Source organism: Scomber scombrus, chromosome 13 (genome assembly GCF_963691925.1).
Source record: "Scomber scombrus chromosome 13, fScoSco1.1, whole genome shotgun sequence".
Taxonomy (NCBI): Eukaryota; Metazoa; Chordata; class Actinopteri; order Scombriformes; family Scombridae; genus Scomber; species Scomber scombrus.
Genome location: NC_084982.1, coordinates 4,724,619 through 4,749,900, shown reverse-complemented (window position 1 = coordinate 4,749,900; position 25,282 = coordinate 4,724,619). Strand labels below are relative to the sequence as shown.

At 40.5% G+C, this 25,282-nt stretch overlaps 1 protein-coding gene across 1 annotated transcript; it reads right to left on the bottom strand.

Moving 5' to 3' along the window:
• Positions 1-1,588: 1,588 nt before the first annotated feature.
• On the bottom strand, positions 1,589-15,132 carry ankrd50l (ankyrin repeat domain 50-like). The gene is made up of 4 exons (XM_062432300.1): positions 14,684-15,132; positions 6,201-6,418; positions 2,412-5,973; positions 1,589-2,035 (listed from the first exon to the last, which is right to left on the bottom strand). The coding sequence occupies exons 1-3, from the start codon at positions 15,130-15,132 to the stop codon at positions 2,423-2,425; spliced, it is 4,218 nt and encodes a 1,405-aa protein (XP_062288284.1). The 3' UTR covers positions 1,589-2,035; positions 2,412-2,422.
• Positions 15,133-25,282: the final 10,150 nt, after the last annotated feature.

Sequence of the window (25,282 nt, the reverse complement as noted above, 5' to 3'; positions counted from 1 at the left end):
AAAGGCTCTGCACACTTCGGTCCAATACTAGTACTTTGGGCCCTGCTTACAGTCATCAAGGTTACAGTGATCAACCACTTATATAGATCAAAAAGTTTGGGACAGAATGTTGTTTTATATAATCCACTACTAATCAAGTACTCCCCTTACAGTGTTCATTTTGGGTTTTGTTTACTAGTCTCCAGCTCGACCAGACTGGAGTGCCGTTTAGCTTGCCGGTTAAGTAGTTCGCTGATCCCAGACAGCTCAGTATGTCACCATATTTACAGAAATTGCAGTTTCTCAAGTAAGACATGACTCTGTTTTAGACACTGCCTTGAATATCTGACAACCAGCAGCAGTAATCCGGCAATTACAAAAGGTAAGTCATTAGCTCCATTTAGCCGCTAGCTCTGCCAGCCGTGGCGTCCACATGGCTGTCAACTTCTCAGACTGCTGGGAGCAGGCCCAGCATGTAATACTGACCTAAAATCATTAAAAAACCAGCCTTTATTTCCTGTATTCAGAACGATAACTTCAAAATAATAAGAATTATTATCAGAGTTTGGTGAGAAACCAGATCGCTGTCTGATTTGGTGCAATGGAAGTTGGACACCTGAACTGTATCAGTAACATTCAGTGTGATGTTGGCTGTTTCATTACTTTATATTCATGTAATAAATATACAAATGTCAATACATTGTAAATCCGCATGAGAAATAAAGAAAAAGAACAAATATATAAATAATCAATCTGCTTATTGTGATCAATTTAAACCACACAGACATGATCGCTATAAGCTTACAACTGTATCAAATAATAAAGCTAAACTTTCATTGGTCAGGGCAAATGTTTGACAAAAGAGAAACTTTTAATGACATCAAATAGAACACACCTGCATTTTTTCATGCAAGTACACATGGGAAATGTAGTCCAAAAGGTCCAATTTAACATTTAAAGGTTTTACAGATACAAAACATAAATAACTTCTGGACCTGTGTGCAGAGCCTTCCTTTCTCTTGTTTCAAAACTGTCCAAAAGCACTTGTTGTATCATCGCCTGTGGCTACCATAGACCCACTGCCAGTCTTTCATCTCTGTGTTGCTACCACATCAGAAGCTCTCTGACATTTAGGAATAAAGTGCATATAATACAACTTGAGTACACATTCGCATGTACAGTCTCAAATAAGCAAACAGAGCAGATAAGTAGATCATTACGGCACAGTATGCCATTTTAATTAATGAATGTATTTAAATATTAATCCAATGAAAAATAGAACTAGAACTAGAAATTCCTTTAGGCCACATACAAGTTTGGAATTAACAACCCTCCCACATCCGCCCTCAGGTTTTATAGTCCAATTTTCATTTTCCTTCCAGCTTGCTCACAGGCACACTGAGAGCAAGCCAAGTTGGTTCGGTAAACTTGGCTGTGTCTTTAAGTTTTTTATCATAAACCCCGCACTAGGTTGGGCTTTGGTCGACTCGCTTTTCTGCAAACTGTTTTTGGTTGTCAGCAATGAACGTGTGGGGGACCGGTTTATAGTAAATATCAAAGGCTTCAATAAAGATCAAGGCCACATGCTTAAAGCTCTTAAACAAAGTTGTTTACTGCTTGAACAAAAGGGATCTTTGCTAGAAAAAAAAAAAATTCAGAACATAACCTGGAGACTTTCCCCCGTAATAGTGAGCGTTATTCACTATAGAGCTAAGAAAAAACACATGTCTCTAGATTTAAGTATTACAGGACCAAATAAATTAAAACAAAATAAGAAAAAACATATTGGTGCTGATGACAGTATAATGCAAATGTTGAAAATGAACACGGTTGTGCTTTACATTTTAAATGAATCAGCATCATCTAGTCTTGGAGAGCCCTGCTTAACGTATACAACAGAAACCAAAAAGGCAGGAATGTAAGTTAGCGTCGACGCCATTCAGTTCATTTTTCCTCTGGTCTTCTGAAGGTGGGTGGAGGAAGAGATCACCTCTCTTCTTCCTCTCTCATCTGAACGCATAAAGTCATTTTACATGGCGAAAACCACCGTCCACTTCTGTGAAGAAAACCCAAAACAAGATGATGTCATTAAATATTTGACCCCAAATGCTCTGAAAATATGTACCCAGAAACAACTATTATTGTTTTGATACCACAAAATAACCAAGCTAAATACCCACAGTCATTGTTGATTAGGTTTTTCTAAATAACTAAATCACTGAACCCTGATGTATTCATTTTAAATGATGTAAAGAAAAGCAGAAAATCCTCAGATTGGAGACACTGGAACCAGAGAGCATTTAGCTGTTTTGCTTGATAAATGACTGTTAATTAACTTAGCAACTAATTGTTTTAGCACTAATCAACATGCTCTAACAAAGTAAAAGCAATATGTGAAGCAATTATGATAATAACTAACTTAAGTCACTTACTGGAGCACCAGTCACAGGGGTGTCTCTCTTTTGTATAAGGCTGAACTGGTGGGACCTTCAAATTGCAGTTTAATGGCCTGTTTAAGATTAAGCTGGGGGTCTGTGGTTGTCATGGTGACCATAACATCCTCTGGCAAGGCACTACACGGTGGGACCGACGCAAAACTGTAGCAAGAAGGTGACAGAATGTTCTTCTGGGGTAGAGAATCCCAAGCTTCCCCTTGAAGCGGGCTCTGTAACCTATATGGGTAGCCAACAGGAGGATTCTCTCTGCTTTTAGCACCTACAGCAGGGTTGTCTTGCCCTGGCATTATCCCCAGAGAAGCCATGACTGAGTGCCATTTACCACCTGTGTAAGCAGTCCTGTCTGCTGTTATTAAGTTTTGTTTGTTTATTTTGTCGTGATATTCAAGTCCAGATGACAAGCCTTTCTGGGGCAGTTCACAGTTGTGCACCATGGCAGTGACTGTGCAAACAGTAGGGGGAGGGCTGCCTTTGGGATGCCTCTGGCTGCTTCCATGGAGGCTACCCATGCCTGAGCTCCCCGGAGGAGGGAGGGTAGAGGGACGGCTACGGCTGCGGGGCAGGGAATGCTGTTGGATCTGCTGGATGAAGCGGAGGCTGTCAGCTGGAACCGTCTGCACTGTGGCAAGCGAGTGGCAGGTTGATGACGTCTGGGAGCTCTGAATGGAGTGAAATCTTTCTGCAGTGGAGCCGGGAGAAGATATTGAAGAGGAGGAGGTAGCAGCTGCGACTTCATCTCCATTGCTATCTGACATGCCTAAGGAAGGGATCTTATTGGGTTTTGCAGGGGAGATAGTACTGGAATGAGGCAGCAGGCCTAAGTATGGCTTGGCTCCGTAGCTCTCCAAAAGCCTGACAATATTGGAGTGCCTGTGTTTCCCGGCCACTTTGACAGGACTACGGCCATATTTATCCATGTGGTTGGGATTTGCACCTCTTTCCAGAAGCATTGCAACGATGTTAGCATGTCCCACCTGGGCAGCAATGCTCAGAGCCGTTGCCCCCTGGTGGCAAGCAAGGTCTATATTGACTCCATTGGCTCCCAGGAGACAACGCCCCACTTCAGCATGTCCGTTCCAAGCCACTGAATGCAGTGGGGGTCTCCCCTCTGTATCCTGTGCATTGGGGTTTGCTCCATGCTTCAAAAGTAGCTCTACCATCTCCACACACCCCTGCCAGGAGGCCACATGAATCGCTGTACGGCCTTCAGAATCTCGGGACTCTAGGGGCACCCCCCCTTTCTCAATGAGGAGCATAGCCATTTCAAGATGATTATCCAAGACCAGGATGTAGAGTAAAGGTCGTCCCTCAGCGTCCCGGACATCAGTGTCAGCCCCTCGCCTCATAAGCAGCTCTGCCACCTCAGCATGGCTCTCCAGAAGTGCAGCACTCAAGGCAGAATGTCCATCGTAAGCCCTATGGTCTATAGGTGAACGTCTGTCCAACAGCAGCCTGACTGTGCTCCAGTGACCTTCTTGGGCAGCCAATATAAGAGGAGTACGTCCTTCAATGTCCAGCTCGCCAACACGTGCCATGCTGCCTCGTTCCGTCAAAGCAGCACACACAGCTCGATGGCCTTCGCAGGCAGCAGCATGCAGTGGAGTCCAGCCGAGGTCATCCTTGTGGTTCTCATCCAGGCCTCTGTCCAGGAGGGCGCGGACAACCTCAGTACTGCCCCTTGCTGCTGCCAGGCACAGTGCTGTCCTGCCTTCGCAATCAATGGCGTCCACAGCTGCTCCCCAGAAAAGCAGCCGTGACACCGTCTGCATGTGGCCCATTGCTGCAGCAGCCAGCAGGGGAGTAACAGCAGCTGCAGCAGGGGCACTGCCGTCAGGGCCAGCAGTCTCATCCACGTCAGCACCAGCTTCTAACAGAAGTTCAACGATGTCGTCATGACCCTCATAGGCTGCAAGAAGCAGTGGTGTCATTCCATCATGGTCTCTGTGTTCAGGATCTGCTCCACGCTCCAGCAACAGGCATGCTACTTCCCCATAACCTTTGACCCCTGCTGCTGTAGGGACACAGAGGGCAGCAACTGACAGAGCAGTGCGCCCATCTCCATCAGCTAAGTTAACGTCTGCATTGTGGTCCAGCAATATCTCCACAGCTTCATGATGTCCCATATAAGCAGCAGCAATAAGCGGCGTGCGGCCTTTGCTGTCAGCTTTGTCAACCTGTGCGCCATAGTCCAGCAGGGTCAGGACTGTTTCCTCATGCCCCCCCCAGGCTGCAGCTCTGAGAGCAGTTCGACCCTCACCGTCACATCCATCCACATCTGCCCCTGCATCCAGCAGAAGCCTGACTGCCTCGCTGTGACCTCCCCAAGCTGCAGAGCGCAGTGCTGTCCAGCCTTCATTGTCGACATGCTCCATCATGCTCGCTGCAGTTTCTGGCTCCTGGTTCTTGGACCATTCCAGGAGCACAGACAACACTTTGACATGACCCTGCCTGGAAGCCAAGGTCAGTGGTGTTTGACCCTGATGATCACTGATCAATGGATCAGATCCTTGTGTCAGGAGAAGTTCAACTACATTTACAGAACCCTCATGGGCTGCACTGGCCAGCAAAGTCTGTCCATCTGTAGATCCAAACAGGTTTACAGACACCCCACTGTCCAGCAGTTTCTTTACAGACCCCTCCCTCTCAGATGCCTGTTTTACATTAGTTCCCTCTTCACCTATACAAAGCACTCCAACACTTGAGTGTGCATTAGGAAAACAGGCTGGAGTGATGAGCCCAGTCCTCATTAACAGCTGGAGGACATCCTGACTGACTACAACAGGAGGCTGAGTTAAGGATGTACTTAGGGCACTGCTGCAGCTAGGTGTAAGAGCAGGCACACCTGCCCACAGCATCCACAGTGCCAATAATGAAGGATTATCTTTATGGTGACCTGAGCAAACTAAATGTGTGGCTAGTTGACAAGTGTCCTCAATGTCCAGGTGAGGTCCCTGCAGAGTCAGAGCCATGGCGAGCATGCTATGACCCTCTGCTCTGCTACACAGGTACTTCTGTGTACAGTATTTGACATCTGTCAGCCACTCAGCAAAGCTGGCGTGAAAAAGTAGTTTGCTGCCCCCAGGGCCATCGATCAGGAGTGGTGAGAGGGTTCGGAGCTTGTTCTGAAAGTCCACGATGCTGAGCGTGGTGTCATGAGTCCAGGCTGCTGTGAACAGCTGCTTGGGCGTGAGGGGCCTCGGGGCAGCTAAGAGCACATTAAGGAGTGGCTTTACGTAGATGAAGAGCCCCCGGGGGAAGAGTCTCTGGCACAGCCAAAGGTAGAGGCCATTGAGAGTCCCGGGGATGTCCCGGATCTCCCTCAGACCCACTAGGGCAGCCGCCACGCCGTCCAACACACGCTCAAGGAAAAGAAAGCAGCCGCCACTCTTGATGTGCAGCAGATTCAGCATGTCAGCAGTGTCTGGGGTGAGCTGACGGCGAAGTGCTGCTTCTTTGTCCAGCCGGCAGAGGATGTACTGCTGCACGTCACGGACCGGTGGGGGCTTCCGAAGATCATCCAGGCAGAGCTTACGAAAACCTGCAAACAAAGGAGATAGCACAGTTTTTTAAACAACTTGTTCAAATATAAGAATCAGTACCAAAATAAGAAATCAGATGGCAAAGAGAATGTTAAGATCTGTGTGCCTTGTTAGTAATGTTGAGAGTCCGATCATGGCTTCCTGATATCTACCACACAGAGCCCCTCACAGACTCAAATTCACAATGTAATATCTTAAAGTAAAATGAGTTATTCTTTCTTCATACCTGAGAACATTTTGCAGATGGCCTTGTTGTGGCGGCGAACAGAGCAGACCAACAGCAGCCAGCCAGGCAGCAGGTGTTGATTGGCAGCCAGGAGCTCTACGATGGAGCCGCTCTTCCCGCCTCCTTCGCCCGTCCCATAGCCTACATCCAGGGAGTCCACCACCAGCATCAGTGACTGGGCTGGGGGAGGAAGGTCCAACAGGGGTCCCAGCACTGATCTATGAACATATAGAGAAAAGAGACAGAAACAGAGGAAGAGGTTAAATTTAGGTCGGCCATGTAAAAAGTTGAGTAGAGGTGGGTGAGAGTTACAGAATTAAGAGACATGAACTAACAGTGTGAACATTTTCTTTTATACTGACTGTTACAGCACAGATAAACACAGTGAGTCAAATATTTTGCATATAAAGTCAGTGACACTAAATGAAATCATTCCATCACTATGCAGGCAGCCGTTTTGCCATGACTTCAGGCAATTCCAGTTCAAGCACTAACGTGTTTTGTTGGCTTTTTTATTTTTGTTTTCCATTTGACATATTTTGAAAGCATTCTTACAATGCCTCTCAGCCTTTTAGATACCGTGTGAAGAACCAAAGTACACAAATTTCCTATTTTTACATTTTGAAAGTAATTCCGGTCAAACAAATACCTCAAAAGGGCCAACTGACAGCTGATGCAAGATGCTTCTATGAGCAATAATTTATGAAATTTACAGCTGACACTGGCTGGAGTGATGGTTTAAATTTGGCGCCCTTCTTTTTTCTTTACCTAGGGTACTGTGAGAAGTTCTGTAGGACAGCATTTACCTCAAACTTTTCCCTCAAACTACTATAGATTTTTTATTGCTTTTGTCCTTACTTATTTATTGTTCTTTACTCTTTTTATTCTTTTTATATTTCTTACTGTTACTTTATTGCTGCTGCAATATTGTAAATGTCCCTATTGTGGGACTAATAAAGGAATATCTTATCTTATCTTTAACTTTAAACAACAGTATTGATTATGAAATACAAAATACTGCATCTTCTACCTCAATTAAACATTGGAACATTGGGATTAAAATCTTGTTTTTAAGACAGAGCAGCATTCAAACAACCAAAAAGAAAAAAAGCAATAAATGCTAAGTTTGGGAAAAAAATAGAATTACAGTGTACAGTAACTGTTCTTTATAGAGCACAATCAGCACCCACATCCTGCTGTGATGAGATGGTGAGTCAGGTTAATGGAGCCTCTGAAATTTCCTGCTCCACCCTGGCCACACTCTCCCACACACACACACACACACACATACACACACAAGAGTTTATGTGTACACAGGTTGTGAACACACAATCCTCACATACCAGTGCATACTTTTATATCTCTCTCTTTGACGTCCTCCCACAGACTACATTCATTTCCTGACCTTTAAATCTTACACTTCCTCACTGTTGACACGCTCGAATTCGAAACTTTACTCCCTCTCTCTCACCTGCATGCTACTGGAACTCCTTTTACCAGCCAAATAACAAAGATAATCATAGTAGTCATTCCTTTCATGCAGAGATGCAGCGTAAACTCACTTCACAATCAAAACATTAAAACGATACAATAATTACATATAAACATAAATCATACACTGTTTATAATGCATCAATCATTCCTACTTCTTACTAGACAGATTCAGGTCAAGAGACAAAGGGAATGTTGGGAGAGAAAGCAACTTAAGTCCTGAATGTGTACATGAATCCAGTGTAAAAACACAAAAATACAAAGGGTTTCTTGGAGTCCAGTTACAACTAGATTCAAGACATGAGGCAAGTTTAAATGAGGACAATGAAATCCTGCAGCTAACATAAGGTACAGGTTAGCTGGAGAATGAAAACTCCATTACAACATCTTGAAAGTGTAAGTTGTGTGGAGGAAGTGGAGGCTCTTAAGAACAAAGGCTGTGCGTGCCGGATGGCCACTGTTGTTCTGCAGCAGAAATGTGCCTGAGTCAAAAAACACACAATCAGCTATGTTTTCTAACAGCTGTAATGGTGCTGACTGTACAGTGATCCTGCTTATTATAGAAAGCACTGTTTAGCCTGTACTGACTTAGCTGAGCAGAGGGAGATTTGATTAAGACCAGGTCAGGAGCAGGGTTGAGACAATTTAATGATGGATTCTAATCCTATAATGAAAACTTATATTGACTTCTCAACCCCAACCGGTGAGGGCAGATGGTCGCCCACCTAAAGCCCAGTTCTATGTGAAAAGTGCCTTGAGATTACTTTTGTTGGGATTTGGCGCTATATAAATAAAGATTGATTGATTCTAGCAGCCTCAAGCATAAACGTTGCTTTTTGAATGTAACAGATGGTAATAAAATATTGGAACATCGCCTGACCTTTTCATACATTCAGCACATTTAGAAAAATCTAAATTTTCCTCATGTTTATCGTTCTTATTTGTTAGTTTCCAGTATTTCTCAGGTGAGATATGGACTGATCATCCATCTAACTAAAGGTTGGCAGACTGTAAAAAGCATCATGGATAACATCTTCTTAAACATTCTGATATGTTGCATTTAATTAATAGATTAGTGTCAATAAACCAAAAGCCAAATACACACCAATGTACCTGCAGCACAATGACATGCTGAATATCCACTGCAAACATTACAAACACCACTTTTACTGACTAGACAGTCAACTACGAGTGTAGTTAATATATTTACAGCAGCTCTGGTTTAATCCTGTGTTGTGTTCAGCAGTGATTTGTACACAGCTACACATGCTGAAGAAGATTTTGTCTGAAAGGGGACAAACAGTGATTAAACTGTGACAGCAGTGTGGGGTCACGGGGTCACATAGAGGCTCAAACTCCAGCCAATTATCCTGCAACAAACACAGGGTGTGTGTCTGTATGTGTGTGTGTGTGTGTGTGTGTGCTGTTATTAGTGTTAATGTCTATGTTTAAGAATGAACCAAAGGGTCCAGTCACCTTTAGTCACCAAAAACAGGTTTTCTTTCAACTTGGATGAAAAGAAAATCACTATAGCATTTAGCATTTGTGATGTTGATATCCAAAACAGAGCTAAGCTTCCAATCTTGTAAAAGCAGAATAGGCGGCTACAGTAGCAGGAAGGAAACATCCAGAAGTTTTTTTTAAGACGCCAGGAAGAGGTAATCTGAGCTGTAAACAGAGCTGTTGTGCCATGAATGCAACAAAATATCAGCTGGTTGATGTTAGAACCCGTGATGCTGAAAGAATAAGTGTAACTGAAAGCAGCAGAGTCATTAACTTAACACGCCGAGGTCAACAAGTCTGTATCAGTTTCAGGATTCATATATTTGCAGGGAGTGATGAGTCATCTGAAATAATGGAGACTTTGATAAATGATTCTTCAATCATTCTTCATACATTAGTAAGACTTAAAGAACAATCCGTTAAACTTAACATATAGAATTCATTCATTTTTATATTTCACATACCGGAATTTAATGTCACTTCTCAGGAAGAGCTGCATCATTTATTGGTGACAAGAGTACACCAAGAAATTATTCAGCAGAGGCGTTAAGTCGCTCCATCTCCTGACGCATCTCATCTCATGATGAATTTAGTCACTGGATGACAGCCTAAACAACAGCCACACTTTATTAAATATATGACATTAACTATGAGAAATATTGCCTCTGCTCTTTTCAGCTTAGGTTAATTTGTATTTAACTTTTTTTTAAATGAAATTAGAGGTGGTCTTTCAAGCCATGTAGCCCACGAGAACTATAAAAACTAAGGAGAAACTCTGTGGTCTGTTCCTCTTAGCTCACAATTGTGATTGACATTTGGGCGACCAACATTTTTTTGAATCTCATTGAGGGTGCAACTGATTTGGTGGCTTATTTTAATTATTGATTGATTTATTGGTAATTTACACCCTATAAAATCCCCAAAAGTAGTGAAAAATGCCTGCTCCAAGCTCCCAAATACCAGGGTATAGTCTATAAATGATGTTTTGTGCGACCAGCAGTTTAAAACCAAAAGATGTTCAATTCAAAATGATGTAAAACAGACAAAAGCCGCAAATGTTTGACAGGTTTGTTTGATTTATACAATGAATTCAAATGATTAAATTAGTGCTAAACATCATTAATCCTCATGTGCAGTATGTTTTTTTTAGCTAGTTACTTTCATATCAATAATATATAAAGTCTAGCCTTCATGTCAGGGAATCATCTCATTACTAAAACATTACAGTAGCCTTTGACTTTTATCATTGAGCATAACCTGCAATTAAAAGCAGCTTTAAACCCTGCCCTGGGTGACAGCTACAGCCAGCTTATCATACCTCTCTGTGTGTGCTTTAGTCATTTGGTTAAAGTGACACTCCCACTCTGAGTACATGCTCCGCTCTGCAGATGAGGAAGTGTAATGTAACCTACCCTTTTATTGCTGCTTAATGTTTGCCTCTCAATGTAGCCCTCACCACCCTGACTGTTGGCTTGTGGGTGACCATCAGCTTTAACTGGACTATGAAGAGGTGCATGTTACACTTAAACCTTCCAAGATAAGGTACTCCAGTACTTAAATCACTTCACTTCATTGGTTTCCATTAATAGTGCAATACAGAATCAATTGATTTCTGACCTGCCCGGTGACTACAACCCTCTTGAGTCATCTTCTAACTGTATCTAGTATTCCATCCAGATGACTTTGGTGACTTCTTCTCTAGAATGTTATCTGATGACTTCAGATCTGTCAAACCTGAGTTCAAGCTCAAAAGAAAAGTGAAAGCTTTTGTTTCCTCACACTCATGATGACTTATTGTTTGCGCATGCCTGACTGGATATGTGTCTCTGTTGCATGTCTGGTTTTTTACTGTGAGTGGCTGGGTGGTTGGATGGATGGGGGCGGTTTGTCTTATATTCTTTCTTCTTTTGTAATTCTTGCCTTTTCTTGTATTTGATCTATTACATTCTTCTTCACATGTTACTCGTTATACCAATCTCACGCTAAGCCAATGTTTATCCCCTCTACCTTCTCCTAAAGGTTTACTCTGATGTTTGCATTTGAAAACCTCATCCAGTCAGGTAGCAGTCGGAGGGGGAGATTTACACCTCATTCACATGTTAGCTGGAGCTCAAACAAACTCTGCTGCATTTGCCTGTTAGGTTTGGTCCATTTAGACTGGTGTAGAAGCTTTTGTTAAAGGGGAATGCCACCAGTTTTACACATGAAAGGTCTTACTGGCTAATAGTTGTATGACACATTTTGTAGCTCTGGGGGAGCTGCAGAGTAATTGCTACTACCATAACACACCTGAATCCTGACCAAACAGTCAGCATTGTGGGTAATGTAGGCACAAAGAAGAACCTTTTGTAACAGTCTTTGTAACCACATGTAAAAAAAAAAGTGTGTTATGTACATAGTCTGTGTATATAAGATTATCGGCTGATATATCGATATTGGATTTTTTTCTTTCCTAATATTGGTATCAGCATTGGCCCCAAAAATCCAGTATTGCTCTAGTTACAGGTATGTGTGTCAGCACATGACTGTGAGGATTTCTACATCATCATCATCATCATCATCATCATCATCATCATCATCATCATCATCATCATCATCATTTCCCCCAGTAACATTACAGTCTTATTCCTGCTTGTCATTATTTATCACATACTGTACAATAGGCGGTCCAGCTGCATAGTCTTGACTAATTATCCTCATTTATTTCTTTGTAAGGTCTTTTGTTACTTACTGTCACCAAAACAGTCCATCAGACTTCTTGCATAACTCATGAACACAGAGAGCATCAGAACTGGAAGAACCACATTAATAAAACTACAGTACAGGTGTGAAAGTGATCTGTATTTCATTCAAATCAGCCATCAAAAGATAAATCACACGGGTTTCTGCAGCTATGATCTGAATTCCCTTTTGAACTTTAAATCTAAAAGCAGAAGCTTACAGGCAGAGGCACCAGCTCTACATTGAAGTTCAGTGAAGGGTTATGAACCCGTTGACTACAGAGAGCTACCAACCAGCTCAAGGCATAGGGCCCATGTATGCCCATTTACTGCCAACTCCAGCCCTTGTTTCATCAGTTTGTCAACGTCTGTTCTCACATGGCTGCGTTTCGCCCGCAGAGAACCAAACACAAACAGCTGCTGGCCACGGGCCAGTCAGAGGGGAATGTTGAATCCAGATAGGTACTTCACACCAGAGAAGAGCAAACACGGGAGGAGTGTAAAAGGGCTCCGACTCATCACAGAGTAAACACACCAGGAGAGAGTGAAAAAGTCCTGGTGAGGAGGGTGACCTCACTGACTGCAGCTGAGACAGTCACTGGGGTACAAGAGGCATTTTTCACCTCTTTGTTCATTTTTCTTTCTTTGCCCCCTCTCTCTGAAAGGATGTTGTGTCGTAAATAACACTGTAGCATTCATTCACACTGGAGGCCCATTGTGTGTGCATTGAATGGGCCACATTATGAGAGGAGGAATAAATATAAGACGAGGAAGAATAGGTGGTGCAGTTGTGTTCCTGTGACTGTCCCTGCTTGTCTTTACTTTGCTGATAATGAGCCACAGGGCTTTAAATTTACAGGTTGTTGACAGTCTAAACACCTGCATAGAATCACCTCTGTTTAGAAAAAAAATGCTCGCAGCCTTTCAAGATTTTATGGGTTAGAAAAGCTTTAAGGGTTCTTACCATGACACAAAGAGGAGCTGCCAACGTGTTTAACTCACTCACTCACTCACTCACTCACTCATTTTTGAACATCAGTTTGATTGTATTTATATATACCATTATCTGGGAGAAGGTGATATGGATAAAAACCTCCATGATATATTTATTTATATGTGTGTGTTAGAGTCCGACTGATACTGGATTTTTTTGGGCCGATACCGAAACCGTCATTAGGGAATAAAAAAATTCCTATATTGATATATTGGCCGATAATCTCATAGACATAAACGCATTTTCTTTTACAAATGTGGCTATGAAACACTTGTGACAAAGATATATAGCATAATGGAAGCTGTGATATTATACCGTCTAAGAATAAACTTCTTTATTTTTTTTAATTACATCAGTGCACTGATACTGTAAACTTAATAAGGATATATTAAACTTGAATTAGGAAAAATGATTAAACATAAAATTCAACCTATATATCTTTTTTTTTTAATTAGCACATATCCGACCACATAATCACCACTACCAATATATCTGTGGTAGGCCAATAAGTGATATAGCAGTCGGGCTCTAGTGTGTATACAGGTATATGTGTGTTGTGACATCACTGTATGACCCCCAACTGCCTCATATAATCAGAGATACTGCAGAGATATCTACCTTGTTGTCACAGAATCTCTGACAGTTGACCTCATATATCATGGTATATACTACCATGGCTACTGAAAATGCAGGATTCCAATTGGTTAGAAGGTGTGGATTAACCTTTAGTACCGGCACAGTTTAATTGTACACCTATGAGGTGGGTGTTTGTTTACCATTCTCAACTGATGATAAAAGATAATTACAGCTGCAATGATTACTCAATTAATCGATTAGTTACAGACTATTAAATTAATCACTAACTATTAAGATAATCAATAGGAACATTTCCAAATTCTCTGATTCCAGCTTGTTAATATTTTCTGGTTTCTTGAGTCTGCTACGACTCAAAACTGAATATCTTTGGTTTATGGACTGTAGGTCAGGACAACACTAGACATTTCAGGAGGTTATCTTGGTCTCTAGGAAACAATGATCTACATTTTGTGGACCAAACAACCAAACTATTAATCAAGAAAATAATGGACAGATTAATCAATAATGAAAATAATTGTTTGTTGTGGCCCAAAAGATAAAAAATGTACTTTATAAAGGAAATGACTAATGTTCTAGTTTCATACCATGGTCATTTGTAGCCATCATATAAGCAGGATAACACCTTATTTTACTGTTTTATGATTTGATTACAATCATGGAACTTACACCTCGTCAGCTATTATTGGTTACATATTAGCCAACCTTGATATTACTGATACTGATAGTCTAAACATGTTCTTACTGTGATACTGTTTTAAAATATCTCCCAGATCTAGTTTCAACTGGTCATTAAGGTCAATAAGGACCATGAGGTTGGGTTACGTTGTTTGAACGTGATCAACTTTTTGCTTACTTGCTGACACATGTCGGTTGTAACATCGCTCAGCTACTCTATCACCATCTAACCTACATGATACCTCACATATATTTTGTTGTATTGAGCTATTGAGGGATGAGCCGCTCTCTTGAACATGCACGTACACGCCGTGCACCTTTGGCAACTTTCCTCTTCCCCTCTCATTTGACAACCTTCAAATTCCCCTCAAATCTTCTTCAATAAAACCTTATCTTTCAACGTCAAGCTTGTGATTGTCACATCAAAAATAAAAATAAAAAGGTGGAAATGATATCCTCATATTGAGAACTTTAAAGTAAAAACTTTTAAAAAAAACCCAAACCTCTTGAAGGTGTCATCAGGGTCTCTTTGACAGGCGAGAGGTTCCAGAGCTGAAGATACAGATGGGCTGTTAAGGATCTCTTTGTATCCTGAAGGGAGGTGTGGTGAGGCCCTCAGCTGCTCCACCAGGCCCAGGACAAACCTCCACAGGACCGTACTCCTCTGGTCCTCCCTCTGGCAGAAGTGGTACGCCAGGCAGCGAGGTGCCAGCCCGACTTCCATTCCTGCCTTCGAAGTGGGCCACACCACTTCGGTGCAAAGGGCGGTCTTGCCAGTGCCGGGACCCCCTATCACCAGCAGCCCAGGCATCTGGCCTGGCATGGAGCGGGCATCCAGGCAACGCCGCAGCTTGTCCAGGGCCCATTCCCGACAGTAGAAACGCCGGCCCTGAAGCAAGCTGGAGCTGCTGCCAAGTCCACTGCCGCTCATTGATTCCTGGTCTTGTGACATCCAGGGTACAACTCAGTGTTAGGAACTCCACGTCCCATGCTCCTTCAGTACTCCGACTTTTATTTTGAGCCGCAGGTGGTGATAACTCTAGTTTGTGACAGCTGTGGACAAGGCCTGGATATTTCCTCAGTGTGTCAGTTCCTGACAGTGTTGCATCAGGTGATTACTATCAGTGGCTGCCTTTCCCCCTGCAGGTCTACAGCCGTGAGACTGACAAGAAGGGGAGTCAGCGAAAGGTTATGTCAGCTACTGCTTCACCTCTTCTTTTGGATTTGTCTTGACTTTTTGTTGTTGGCGTGTTTGACACCGCAAAGCAAAGAGGAGGATTCATAGTTAGCACCGTTCATCGAGCCTCTCCTGCACTGCAGATCTTGGAGCTGTTCTGTCAGTAACCAGAAAGACAAGAAAGAAATGAGTCAATAGAGGAACTGACAGCATGTTATTCACAGATATATAATGACAGTTTATCTCACCCCTCCCCTGCCTGAGCCGTCCTCAGCTACTGTCTTCCCTCCTCACAGTTTCTGTCCTGCATCGATCCTACACGGCTGCAGCCTCAGCACGGAATTCCCCCTTTGTTTCTCACGTCCTGGGCTCTTTCCCTTCCCTCCGTTCAAACCCCACACCTCCCACACTCAGCCTCTGTCTCTCGTGCTCTCTGGTTTTTCTTGTTTTTTTTTGTTTTTTTCCCCCTTGTCTCCTCCCTCCCCTGGTGTTTCTCTGCTTGTCGAGACATGTCTCCAGGAGAGAGAGAGAGAGAGAGAGAGAGAGAGAGAGAGAGAGAGAGAGAGAGAGAGAGAGAGAGAGAGAGAGAGAGAGAGAGTGTGAGAGAGAGAGAGAGAGAGAGAGAGAGAGAGAGAGAGAGAGAGAGAGAGAGAGAGAGGGAGGACTCATGGCTGGGAGAGATTTCACAGTTGACAGGTGGGAAGGGTTACCTGGGGTCAAGGTTCAGCCACAGGGCGACATTACACCTCAAGCTTTAGCTTTAGGTGACTTTAAGTGTCTTTGGGTTTTTATGGTCAGCTAACAGAAGCTGTTTGAAGACATAAACTTTAACTTTGGGGAAATTTTCAACTTCATCTGACAGTTTATAGATGGAAAATAGACGTCTAATTAAACAATAAAGAAAATAGGCATTAGTTGCTAAATTGAATGAGGAGCTTTAGCTCAGTTTCTCACCCCAAATCGTTTGATGGCATTATTTTTGGCTAGACTGACTGACCGAGTGATGAAGTCAAACCAGTGGTCTGCCGAGGTCCACCTAACCTTTGTATCTCATAATGCATTTTTTTACCAAGTGGCAGCAATGGCAGAGTGTAAGCTGTTTAATATTTCAGTCAATTGCACTTCACAATCACACTTCCTGGATGTTTTGTTTCAAAGTAAAAGCCCTGTGGCGTTTCCCACACGATCCGCCCAATCCATGTATCCTGCGATGCATTTTTTACCAAGTGGCAGCAATGGAGGAAGTTTTAATATTTTTTCAGGTGAGACAGTTACCATGTAGATTCCCAATATGTGGTCAGTTTATACAATCACAAGTGTCTTGCTTGAGAATACTTCAATGTGAACAATCTGAAGGTAATGGCACACTTGATAGTTCATTCAGTAGGCAGTATGTAGTACATACTGATTGAGTAAGTAGTAGGCAGCATGTTAGTATGTGAATCTAAACATAGCCAATTGGCTTCAGACAAAGCCCAGGGCACTTCCTGGAGGCTTGGTCGCCACGTGTCGGCGCTTCCTGTATCCGTCATTTCAGTTAAAGCTTCAGCTTAAAGTTAAAGCTCTGTAGCGTTTCACACAGGTCTGAGCTAGTGATGTTTTTACATCCCTCATCTGCTTGATTTAAAGAAACAATACAAAACAATTACATTTAATCTAACAATAATAAATCCTTGCTTTCTTTGCATTCATTTAATGTTTAAACTTTATATACCATTACATTTTAGCTACAAATTTGCTTCTTGACTAAATCTAGCCTGCAAGAAACTAGGATCAATTTCAAATCAGAAAACATCTGTCACATCACCCTCCACATTTTTCAGCTGTGAGTAATCAGCTGTCAGTAACTGCTCAATTTCCACATCGTGTTGAATTTTTTATGCAATGCCCATACATACAACACATTTAAAGAGACATGCTGCCATGTTTAAATATATATATATCTTTTTTGTCATGTATCCAGTGTGCACGTGCTGGATGGCACACAGGTTGTGCTGCACAGGTGGATGACACATGTTGTATGCTGTCAACTGAAATATGCCAAATACTGAAAATGAGCTGGCAAATGAAGCGATGTGGGGGGGGTTTTCCAGCAAGGCACTGATGACAGTAATGAGGAGAACTGGCACCAGGCAGTGAAGTTGTCTACATTCTTTTCATTACTTGTGGTATTTACAAAGCACTCGAAACCTGGCATGTAGTCTGTAAACACGCTGGTGCAGCAACCGCAGCCAGCAGCAGCGACTTTATGGAGCTTCACTGACACGCCGTCCATGGAGGAATCATATCTATATAACCTACAATCACAATTACCTCAGAGGGATTTACAGTCTGTACAATATACAAACAGTTCACAGCAGTTCACATTTTGAAAGTAGCAGCAGTAACACGCAGTGCTGCTACAGCCAACTGTAAACTATTCAATACTTCACAAAGTAGAAGTCATTCATAATAAAATGGAGAAAGAACATTTTGAATAATTCATAACATATAGTGTTATGGTGTGGAAACTTATAAGAAGACTCCAGTGTGCATACACTGACAACGGACTTCTCAGTGTAGAAGGTTGTTTTAAGAGTTTAAAAACCATATCTGTCACACATTATTATTCAAAGAAGAATATTCTTTATGTCCATGCAGCAAACCTCACAACATTAGTACTTATTAAGAGTTGTGTTTGTTAAATATTCACTTTTCTTTTCCCTCAGTATGCTGAACTAACAGCCTCCCAGTGTCAGCTCCATTCTTAATGCACATACGAGGATGGTATTGTTCTTCTTATCCAGACCTTTTCACACTGCAAACCTGAACATTTGTCTGGAAGAATTCACAGCAAGTGACCTACAACTGTACAGCAGTACGTCCTGTGATTTTACAATAAAAGCCATTTTATTTGAAAAGCCTAAAAAATGCGGAATTACAACCGCAGCACCCTCTTTGTGTCATGTCCTCCTTTCTGCACCCCTCAACTAAACCAAACTGAGTATGTCCAGCAGGTGAGAGAACGTGTTTGACCGCTGTGTGCTACATGTGTGAAAGGGTAACTCCAGAATAATGTCTGGACCTGATATTCTCCAGAGTTCATAAATGGCTTCACTCTCAGAAACAGAGTGAAAAAGTGTGTTTCAGCAGACACTTAACGGAGCCTGTGCCAGGAGGCTATTAGCTTAGGTTAACAAAGACTGGAAGCAGAGGGAAACAGCTGGATAATACACCTACACCTACCAGCCCTAAAGCTCACTAAGAGATGCAAGACACACTGCATCTTATTTGTTTAATCCATACACAACATGCAGTTTGCCAAAATGTTAAACTTGTCCTTTAAATGTTATCATATATATTTTTTTAATATATTTTGAGCTTGTAAGTCAAGATGGTGATTTTCTATGTGTTTCTTACTGTCATCAAATCTCTGCAGAGCCAAACCAACGATGACTTTATCTACTTCTAAGTATTGTGTGTGTGATGCTATATCTTATTCCTCAGGTACTGTAGCTCCAAAGACTAATAACAACGATCACATTTTCACTCTCTGGAGAGCAGTTCCTTGTATGGCAGACACTACTGAGCATGTGCAAGCAGCTCTGTTTACATGGGTTTGACAGCTTGTTGTACTGCATATCACAACCTTTTGATTTAGCAGACATTGTTCATTGTTCTCAAGGAAGTTTGTTATTAGTCTTTGGAGCATCAGCCAGTACAGCTGTGTGGCTCATTGACATGTTTGATATGTTTAACAGAGGAATAAGATATATCATCATACACATGAGATTTGATTAAAAAAACATATAGAATTGAATGTATGTTTAAAATAATAACCAAGGTTATCCTTTCATAAAATAAATGTAAGTGAAATCCGTTAGAGTTACTGAGAAAAAATGTTGATGATTAAAAAGGAGGTTACATCGGGTTTTTACATCATTTTTAAATATTGAACATGTTACTGAATACATATATTGCTGTTTTTAATTCTTTAAAATCTATATTTTTTATGTTTTATAAATAAATCATGACGTGGGCTTATTTGGAGCACACATGGGCTTACATGGAGTCACAGTACCAATTAAGCTCCATGCTAGACTTTTAACTTTTTTCATCAAATATCTTTATTTTATATTCTAAAATCTACATGAACTAATGAATACATTTTCTAATTAGAGATAAATCTTCTTTATAAGAAATGATCTCTCTTATAAATCATGTCAGTATCCATGAAAAACAGCTAAACTTACATTTTGGTGCTCAATGGGTACACATAGGGTAGATTAGGATAATGTGGGACACTGACTTGTTTACCAGTACATTATATCAACAATTAATATCATTATAAAATCCCTGATATGTTTGCTTGTTTCATTTTTAGATATTGTCCTCAAAAGGAACATGGCAATAATATTAATATTCCTCATGCCAAATGGTTTCAGAATTTATAGATTGTGCAATGTGGGACACTAGTTTTCAGGCTTAGAAATACTTCCATTTACACAAAGCAGCCTTATCTGCCAAAACTTTCTGAAAAGTGCTTAACCATAGTTGGTCATTCAATTTCGTAAACCTACAGTTTTTAGGTACACGTGTAATTTTAAACAATGTAAATGACACAGTAGCCTACGCATATACTACTCTTTAAAATAATTGAATAGAAAAAGAGATAAATGCACTGGAGCTTAGTTGTCCCACATTAGTCAATGTCCCACATTACCCTAATCTACCCTACCCTAACAACTGGAAACATTCATCAGAAAATTAGAAAAGTCATCAAATGTAATAAGTTACATTACTTTGATGAAGTCATTGAAATAGTTACATTACTTATTACATTTTAAATAGAGTAACTAGTAATCTGTAACCTATTACATTTCCTAAGTAACCTTCCCAACCCTGTCTATAATATATGTGTATCCACCTTGTTACTCATCACACTGCAGCTTCAACATATATTATTTTTTACATTAACCTCACAGCCAATCAGCTGGCGGCTTCACCGCTGTCACATCTGTCACACAGTGGGGATCTACAGGTGATCCTCTGCAGGCTGTCAGCTGTCCACCTGTCCGATCACCTCCAGGCTCAGTGAAAGCCTCACCATCTACCTGCCGATGAGGTAGATGGTTTCTACTGGCTGACATCGATCATCAGACGCTGTATTCGACGCCATTGTAAATAAAAGCAGAGACTCACTTGTCACAGCCCGGCTCATAGTCTGCGGCAAATATGGGAGACCAGACGAGTTTTACCAATTAGGAAAAAGGATTTTTTTTTTACAAATAGCAAATGTACAACAAAAAGAACATACAACTTTTTGTTTCAATCCCGACAGAGCTCAACACAAAGTGGATCATCGCTCTTTTTCTCCTCCAACATGTTTGAGTTTGATGTGATCCTACCTGACAGCAGCGCTCATATCTCCGTATCGCTCCTCGACAAAACCTCAGCACAGCACTTTACCGGATTCAGTCACATGCATCCTCTCCGTTCCCTCTCCTTCCTTCCTATAGCATCACAGTGAAGGTAACACACTGATATTTGATCTCATTCCGTCTCTCAGCAGGTCTGTTCTCTCTGCTTCCTGGCTCACTATCCAAAAGGATGTTGGTGAAAAAAAAAAAAAAAAGAAGTGAAGGATGGAGGATGGAGTCTCATGGCATCCCCTGCAGGGCAGGACTGACACCGATGTGTTAGACTGGACTACACAAGTAGTTTTACTCTCAGACAAGGAGGAGCATGCTTATAGATACTAGTTTATAACAGGAAATTACAATGATTAAAAAATAAAAGCCTTATGGTCAATCAAAATGACAGAATAGGCCCACAAAGTAAAGGAAAAAATGATGTAACGAGTCCAAATTTCTGCTTTTCCAAATTAAACTTGATATAAATCTAAGTGATGAGACCACGGCTGTATTAGTAGCCCCAGGGGCCCCTGAGCACTGAAACTCATGTCCCCAAAACAACTTATTTTATTCTGATTGGATGACGTTGCGGTCGGATGGAAACCTAGTAACACATATTTTTACTCACCGAAAAATAAATAAATAAAAGAAAGAAAGAAAAGCACACATTTTTTCTCCCATCATTGTGGCCCCCTTTCTGCTCAAGGGCCCCTGGGTACTTGCCCATATTGTGTTGCTTTCTAAATCAGAATTTTGGTGAATCATGTTCAGTAAATATTATAATTCTGATTTAGTGAGGCATAATTTTGACACAGTGAGCTCATTGTAATCTATAAAGTCATCATTTTTACACTGTAATTCAAGATTTTCAGAATGAAAGTATGTGACGTTGTATTTTACACGTTTGAGTTACTAGTTTCACAATTTGGATAACCTCATAACTCTGATTTAGTCAATCTAAATGATGACTTTCTAAGTTAACACTCACTGGTAAAGATTCTAATCAATAGATTTATCTCGCTCTCTCTCTCTCTCTCTCTTTTTTTTCCCAATATGTATTTATTTATTTATTTACTTTTATTTTGGAGAAATGGCCTTCCATAAATGAGCAGAAGAAAGCCTGACTGATTTTAAAGGCACAATCTGTGATGCAAATTGTAGATTTTAGTAACAGACAATAATGTAATCTAATGTACTGTTATTATTTTCTAATGCTGTATGATTGTTTACTGTATTGCAAATAAATTGTCATGTATATTTTGAATTTTCTTTATCCGTTGAGAGTCACATAAATACATAATTAATGTGTGAATGTGCCTTTAAAATGAAGAAAACATAGAAATCAGAAGAATAAGAGTTCTTACACTAGTAACACATTGGAGATGTACAGTATACAATAAGTATTCATTGTTATTTCCCAGTAACACTGCTATTGTATTTGTTGAATTCTTCCTGTTAATGCAGACAGACTCCTCAGCTCCTCAGCTGATATGGAAGGAAACTAAAATCATATAAAAACCTGCTTTAAGCCCCTCAGACCCCCAAACTGTCCCACGATCACAACTGAACTCACAGTGAAATGAGAAATGACCTTTTCACCCTGCTGGCCAATTCTTCACATTCTGACAAACACTTATTGAACAATAAATACCAAAAATCCTCTCTTTTCTTTCAATTCAAAATGATTTCCTTTTATTTACCTGACATGATGTGTAGTGTAGTTATTGATTTTTAGCCATAAAAAATATCAGAGTGTTCTGATAGTTTCAAATCAATGCAGGATATTGTGTATTCACCTGCCTTGTTTCACTATGTTTGCAGGAGAGACCTCTGGTGGACATTTGTGGTAATGACAGATTTTGGTCATCACTTGTATTATTATGATCATGTTTTACAGAATATGCACCCCAATACAAGTTTGGAACATGCTTTTATTTTTGCAAAATTAAGTGAAAATTGACAGCATTCACTCACAGTTCATCTTTTTTTTCAGATTTTTACAGATTTCACACACACACACACACACACACACACACACACACACACACACACACACACACACACACACACACACACACACACACACACACACACACACACACATGCACTTTTATTAAGACATGATATCAGACAGTGGAGAGGGGGTCAGTAAGAGAAAAGTCATCAGTTTTTTTGAAGGATACATATTTCAAAAAGTTCTTATAATCATCCTATTCATTTTTACCCACGACTAGTTGAACTAGATATTAGATATATATCTTTTACCACTCTCAAATAGCATCAAAATTCTCATCTTTTAAGAGGAAAAAAAAACATTGAAATACACAAAATATGCAAATTGTTTACTCCAAAGTTTCATAAATTCATTAATTCAAAATATGAGCTAATAAACTATTTTAAACCTGAACCAAAGCAACTGAAATATTGTTGGAGTCAGATTTCTCATACTCAACGTATTCAAAACGTTTTTTAATGAAAAGCAGTTTGACTATACACACTTTGATAATTATTGATGATATTTGATCATTAATAATTAAATCTTTTTTCTGATAATTGTGGAGTCCTCAAACCCAGTATTTACATCTCTGAGCATACAGTTTATAAAGGTTTATATTTAACACAGTTGATAACATATCGATCACTTCTTTCCAAACATTTTGGCATCTGCAGGTGGAGAAAGTTCTGTTACATAACCAAACACTGACTCAGTAAACAGGTACAAAGCAAAGAGAAACAATAAAGAGGGAAACAAGAACATAACAGTGAGGTAGAAATAATCCATGATTTGATGTCTAAACTCTAAATTTAAATGTTATCAATAATCCTTGAGCACAGACGTTGACTCGTCGGCCTCTTTGTTTTGAACGTACAAAGATAACTCTTGTTATTCACGTCTTTTGTTTGTTCATGGATGTCAACAGCAGTGAGGGCCAACCATCTGGGATCAGCTGAGTTCAGACTGATCACAGACAGAAATCTCACAATTATCTTTCACCAACAGTCAATACTTTATAGACTATATGCAGTATGATATAATACTTTATATCATACTGCAAGATATCCAATGTTATCTTCAAAGTACAAGAAAAGATTCTATTAAAATTCATCTTCACTGACTTTGTTTACACCATATGTACAATCCTACCATATTATTACTATATTCTGACTATATGATGGCACACACACACACACACGCACACACACACACACACACACACACACACACACACACACACACACACACACACACACACACACACACACACACACACACACACACACACACACACACACACACACACACACACACACACACAAAACTATTTTTTAACATATTTTTGAATTGCTCATCTTGCCAACCCTTATTTGTAACTGAGCCATATACATATAAGAGTATATTAGGAAAAGTCAGACCCATGATAAAGGTAGCCATGCTTATATATATTATACTCATCCCACTAAACTGGTTCCTATTTTTCATCTTCAGAAACGAGCATTAACAATCATCTACTATGTCCATCAAACTCCTTCATCTCAACCTTTGTTATTAAGATCAGGCATGCTCACTGTGTATCAAGTCAACCAGCTACAGGTTGCTTTATTTGTATAAGGTTCTCTGAACAAGACCCTTCCTCCATTTTATCATGGATTGTATTCCTACTCTCACCAATTTCATAATTATTCAACCTGTAATAACTTTAAACTCAGGTTTCCTATCTGTCCAACATCTCAGTCACAGTTTGGTCTAATCTACAGAGGTCCAGTGATTTGGAATGCATTGCCATCTCAGTTTTTTAATTAAGCACCTACAAATGTTAAGCTGTAAAAGGTTTGTTTTTATTGTTGCAATATTATCCTTATGAATTATCTTTGTTTCTTTGTGCAAAGTAATCATATCTCTTTTTTGAACTTCCTTTTAATAATCTTTTCTCAACATGTGAGGTAAAAAGATAATTGACTTGGTCTTAATTCAGATAATTAATTCAGTTGAGCCCACTAAACCCTCCTCCAAACAGCTATTAGCTTAGCAACCAGAACTGTGTAGGCATTTCCTTCAGATTGAACTGGTGCTCAGGATACTGAACTTGCTGTTACAAATCTGTCCCAGAGTGCTTCCTATGTGCAGATTGATTTTCTCTGCCTCAACCCTACTGATAATGATTTTCCATAAATTGCGAGCTCTGATCTCAGAAGTGTGATAATTCATCAGCAGAGAAAGATCTTTGCCTCTGAGGTTTAGTTATTCAACTTTTTAAATCTCTAAATATCTACATTTGTGCAGTGGATTTCTGGGTTCTAGTGCACATTATTTGGCGGGTGAAAACCAGTAGACTGTTATGCATCAGTAATGCTGGTAGAAGGATGTGCTGATATGCTGATGAACGGGCAGAATATGAAGGTTTTGAGCAGCAATGGCAACCATCTGAAAATGTCTCTCAATCATGGTGACTTTTGGAAGGTAGATGGAGATAAATCAAGAGCTCTCTCTTTACCATCTGCACACTAATCATTTTTTGTTAGGATTAATAAAG

What these genes read in the sequence shown, in the direction of transcription:
- ankrd50l (XM_062432300.1), bottom strand. Translation starts at nt 15,132, where the DNA reads ATGTCACAAGACCAGGAATCAATGAGCGGCAGTGGACTTGGCAGCAGC. An exon ending in CCTGATGACACCTTCAAGAG is followed by an intron (nt 6,419 to 14,683) that starts GTTTGGGTTTTT and finishes ATATGTTCATAG; the next exon opens with ATCAGTGCTGGGACCCCTGT. An exon ending in CATCTGCAAAATGTTCTCAG is followed by an intron (nt 5,974 to 6,200) that starts GTATGAAGAAAG and finishes CTTTGTTTGCAG; the next exon opens with GTTTTCGTAAGCTCTGCCTG.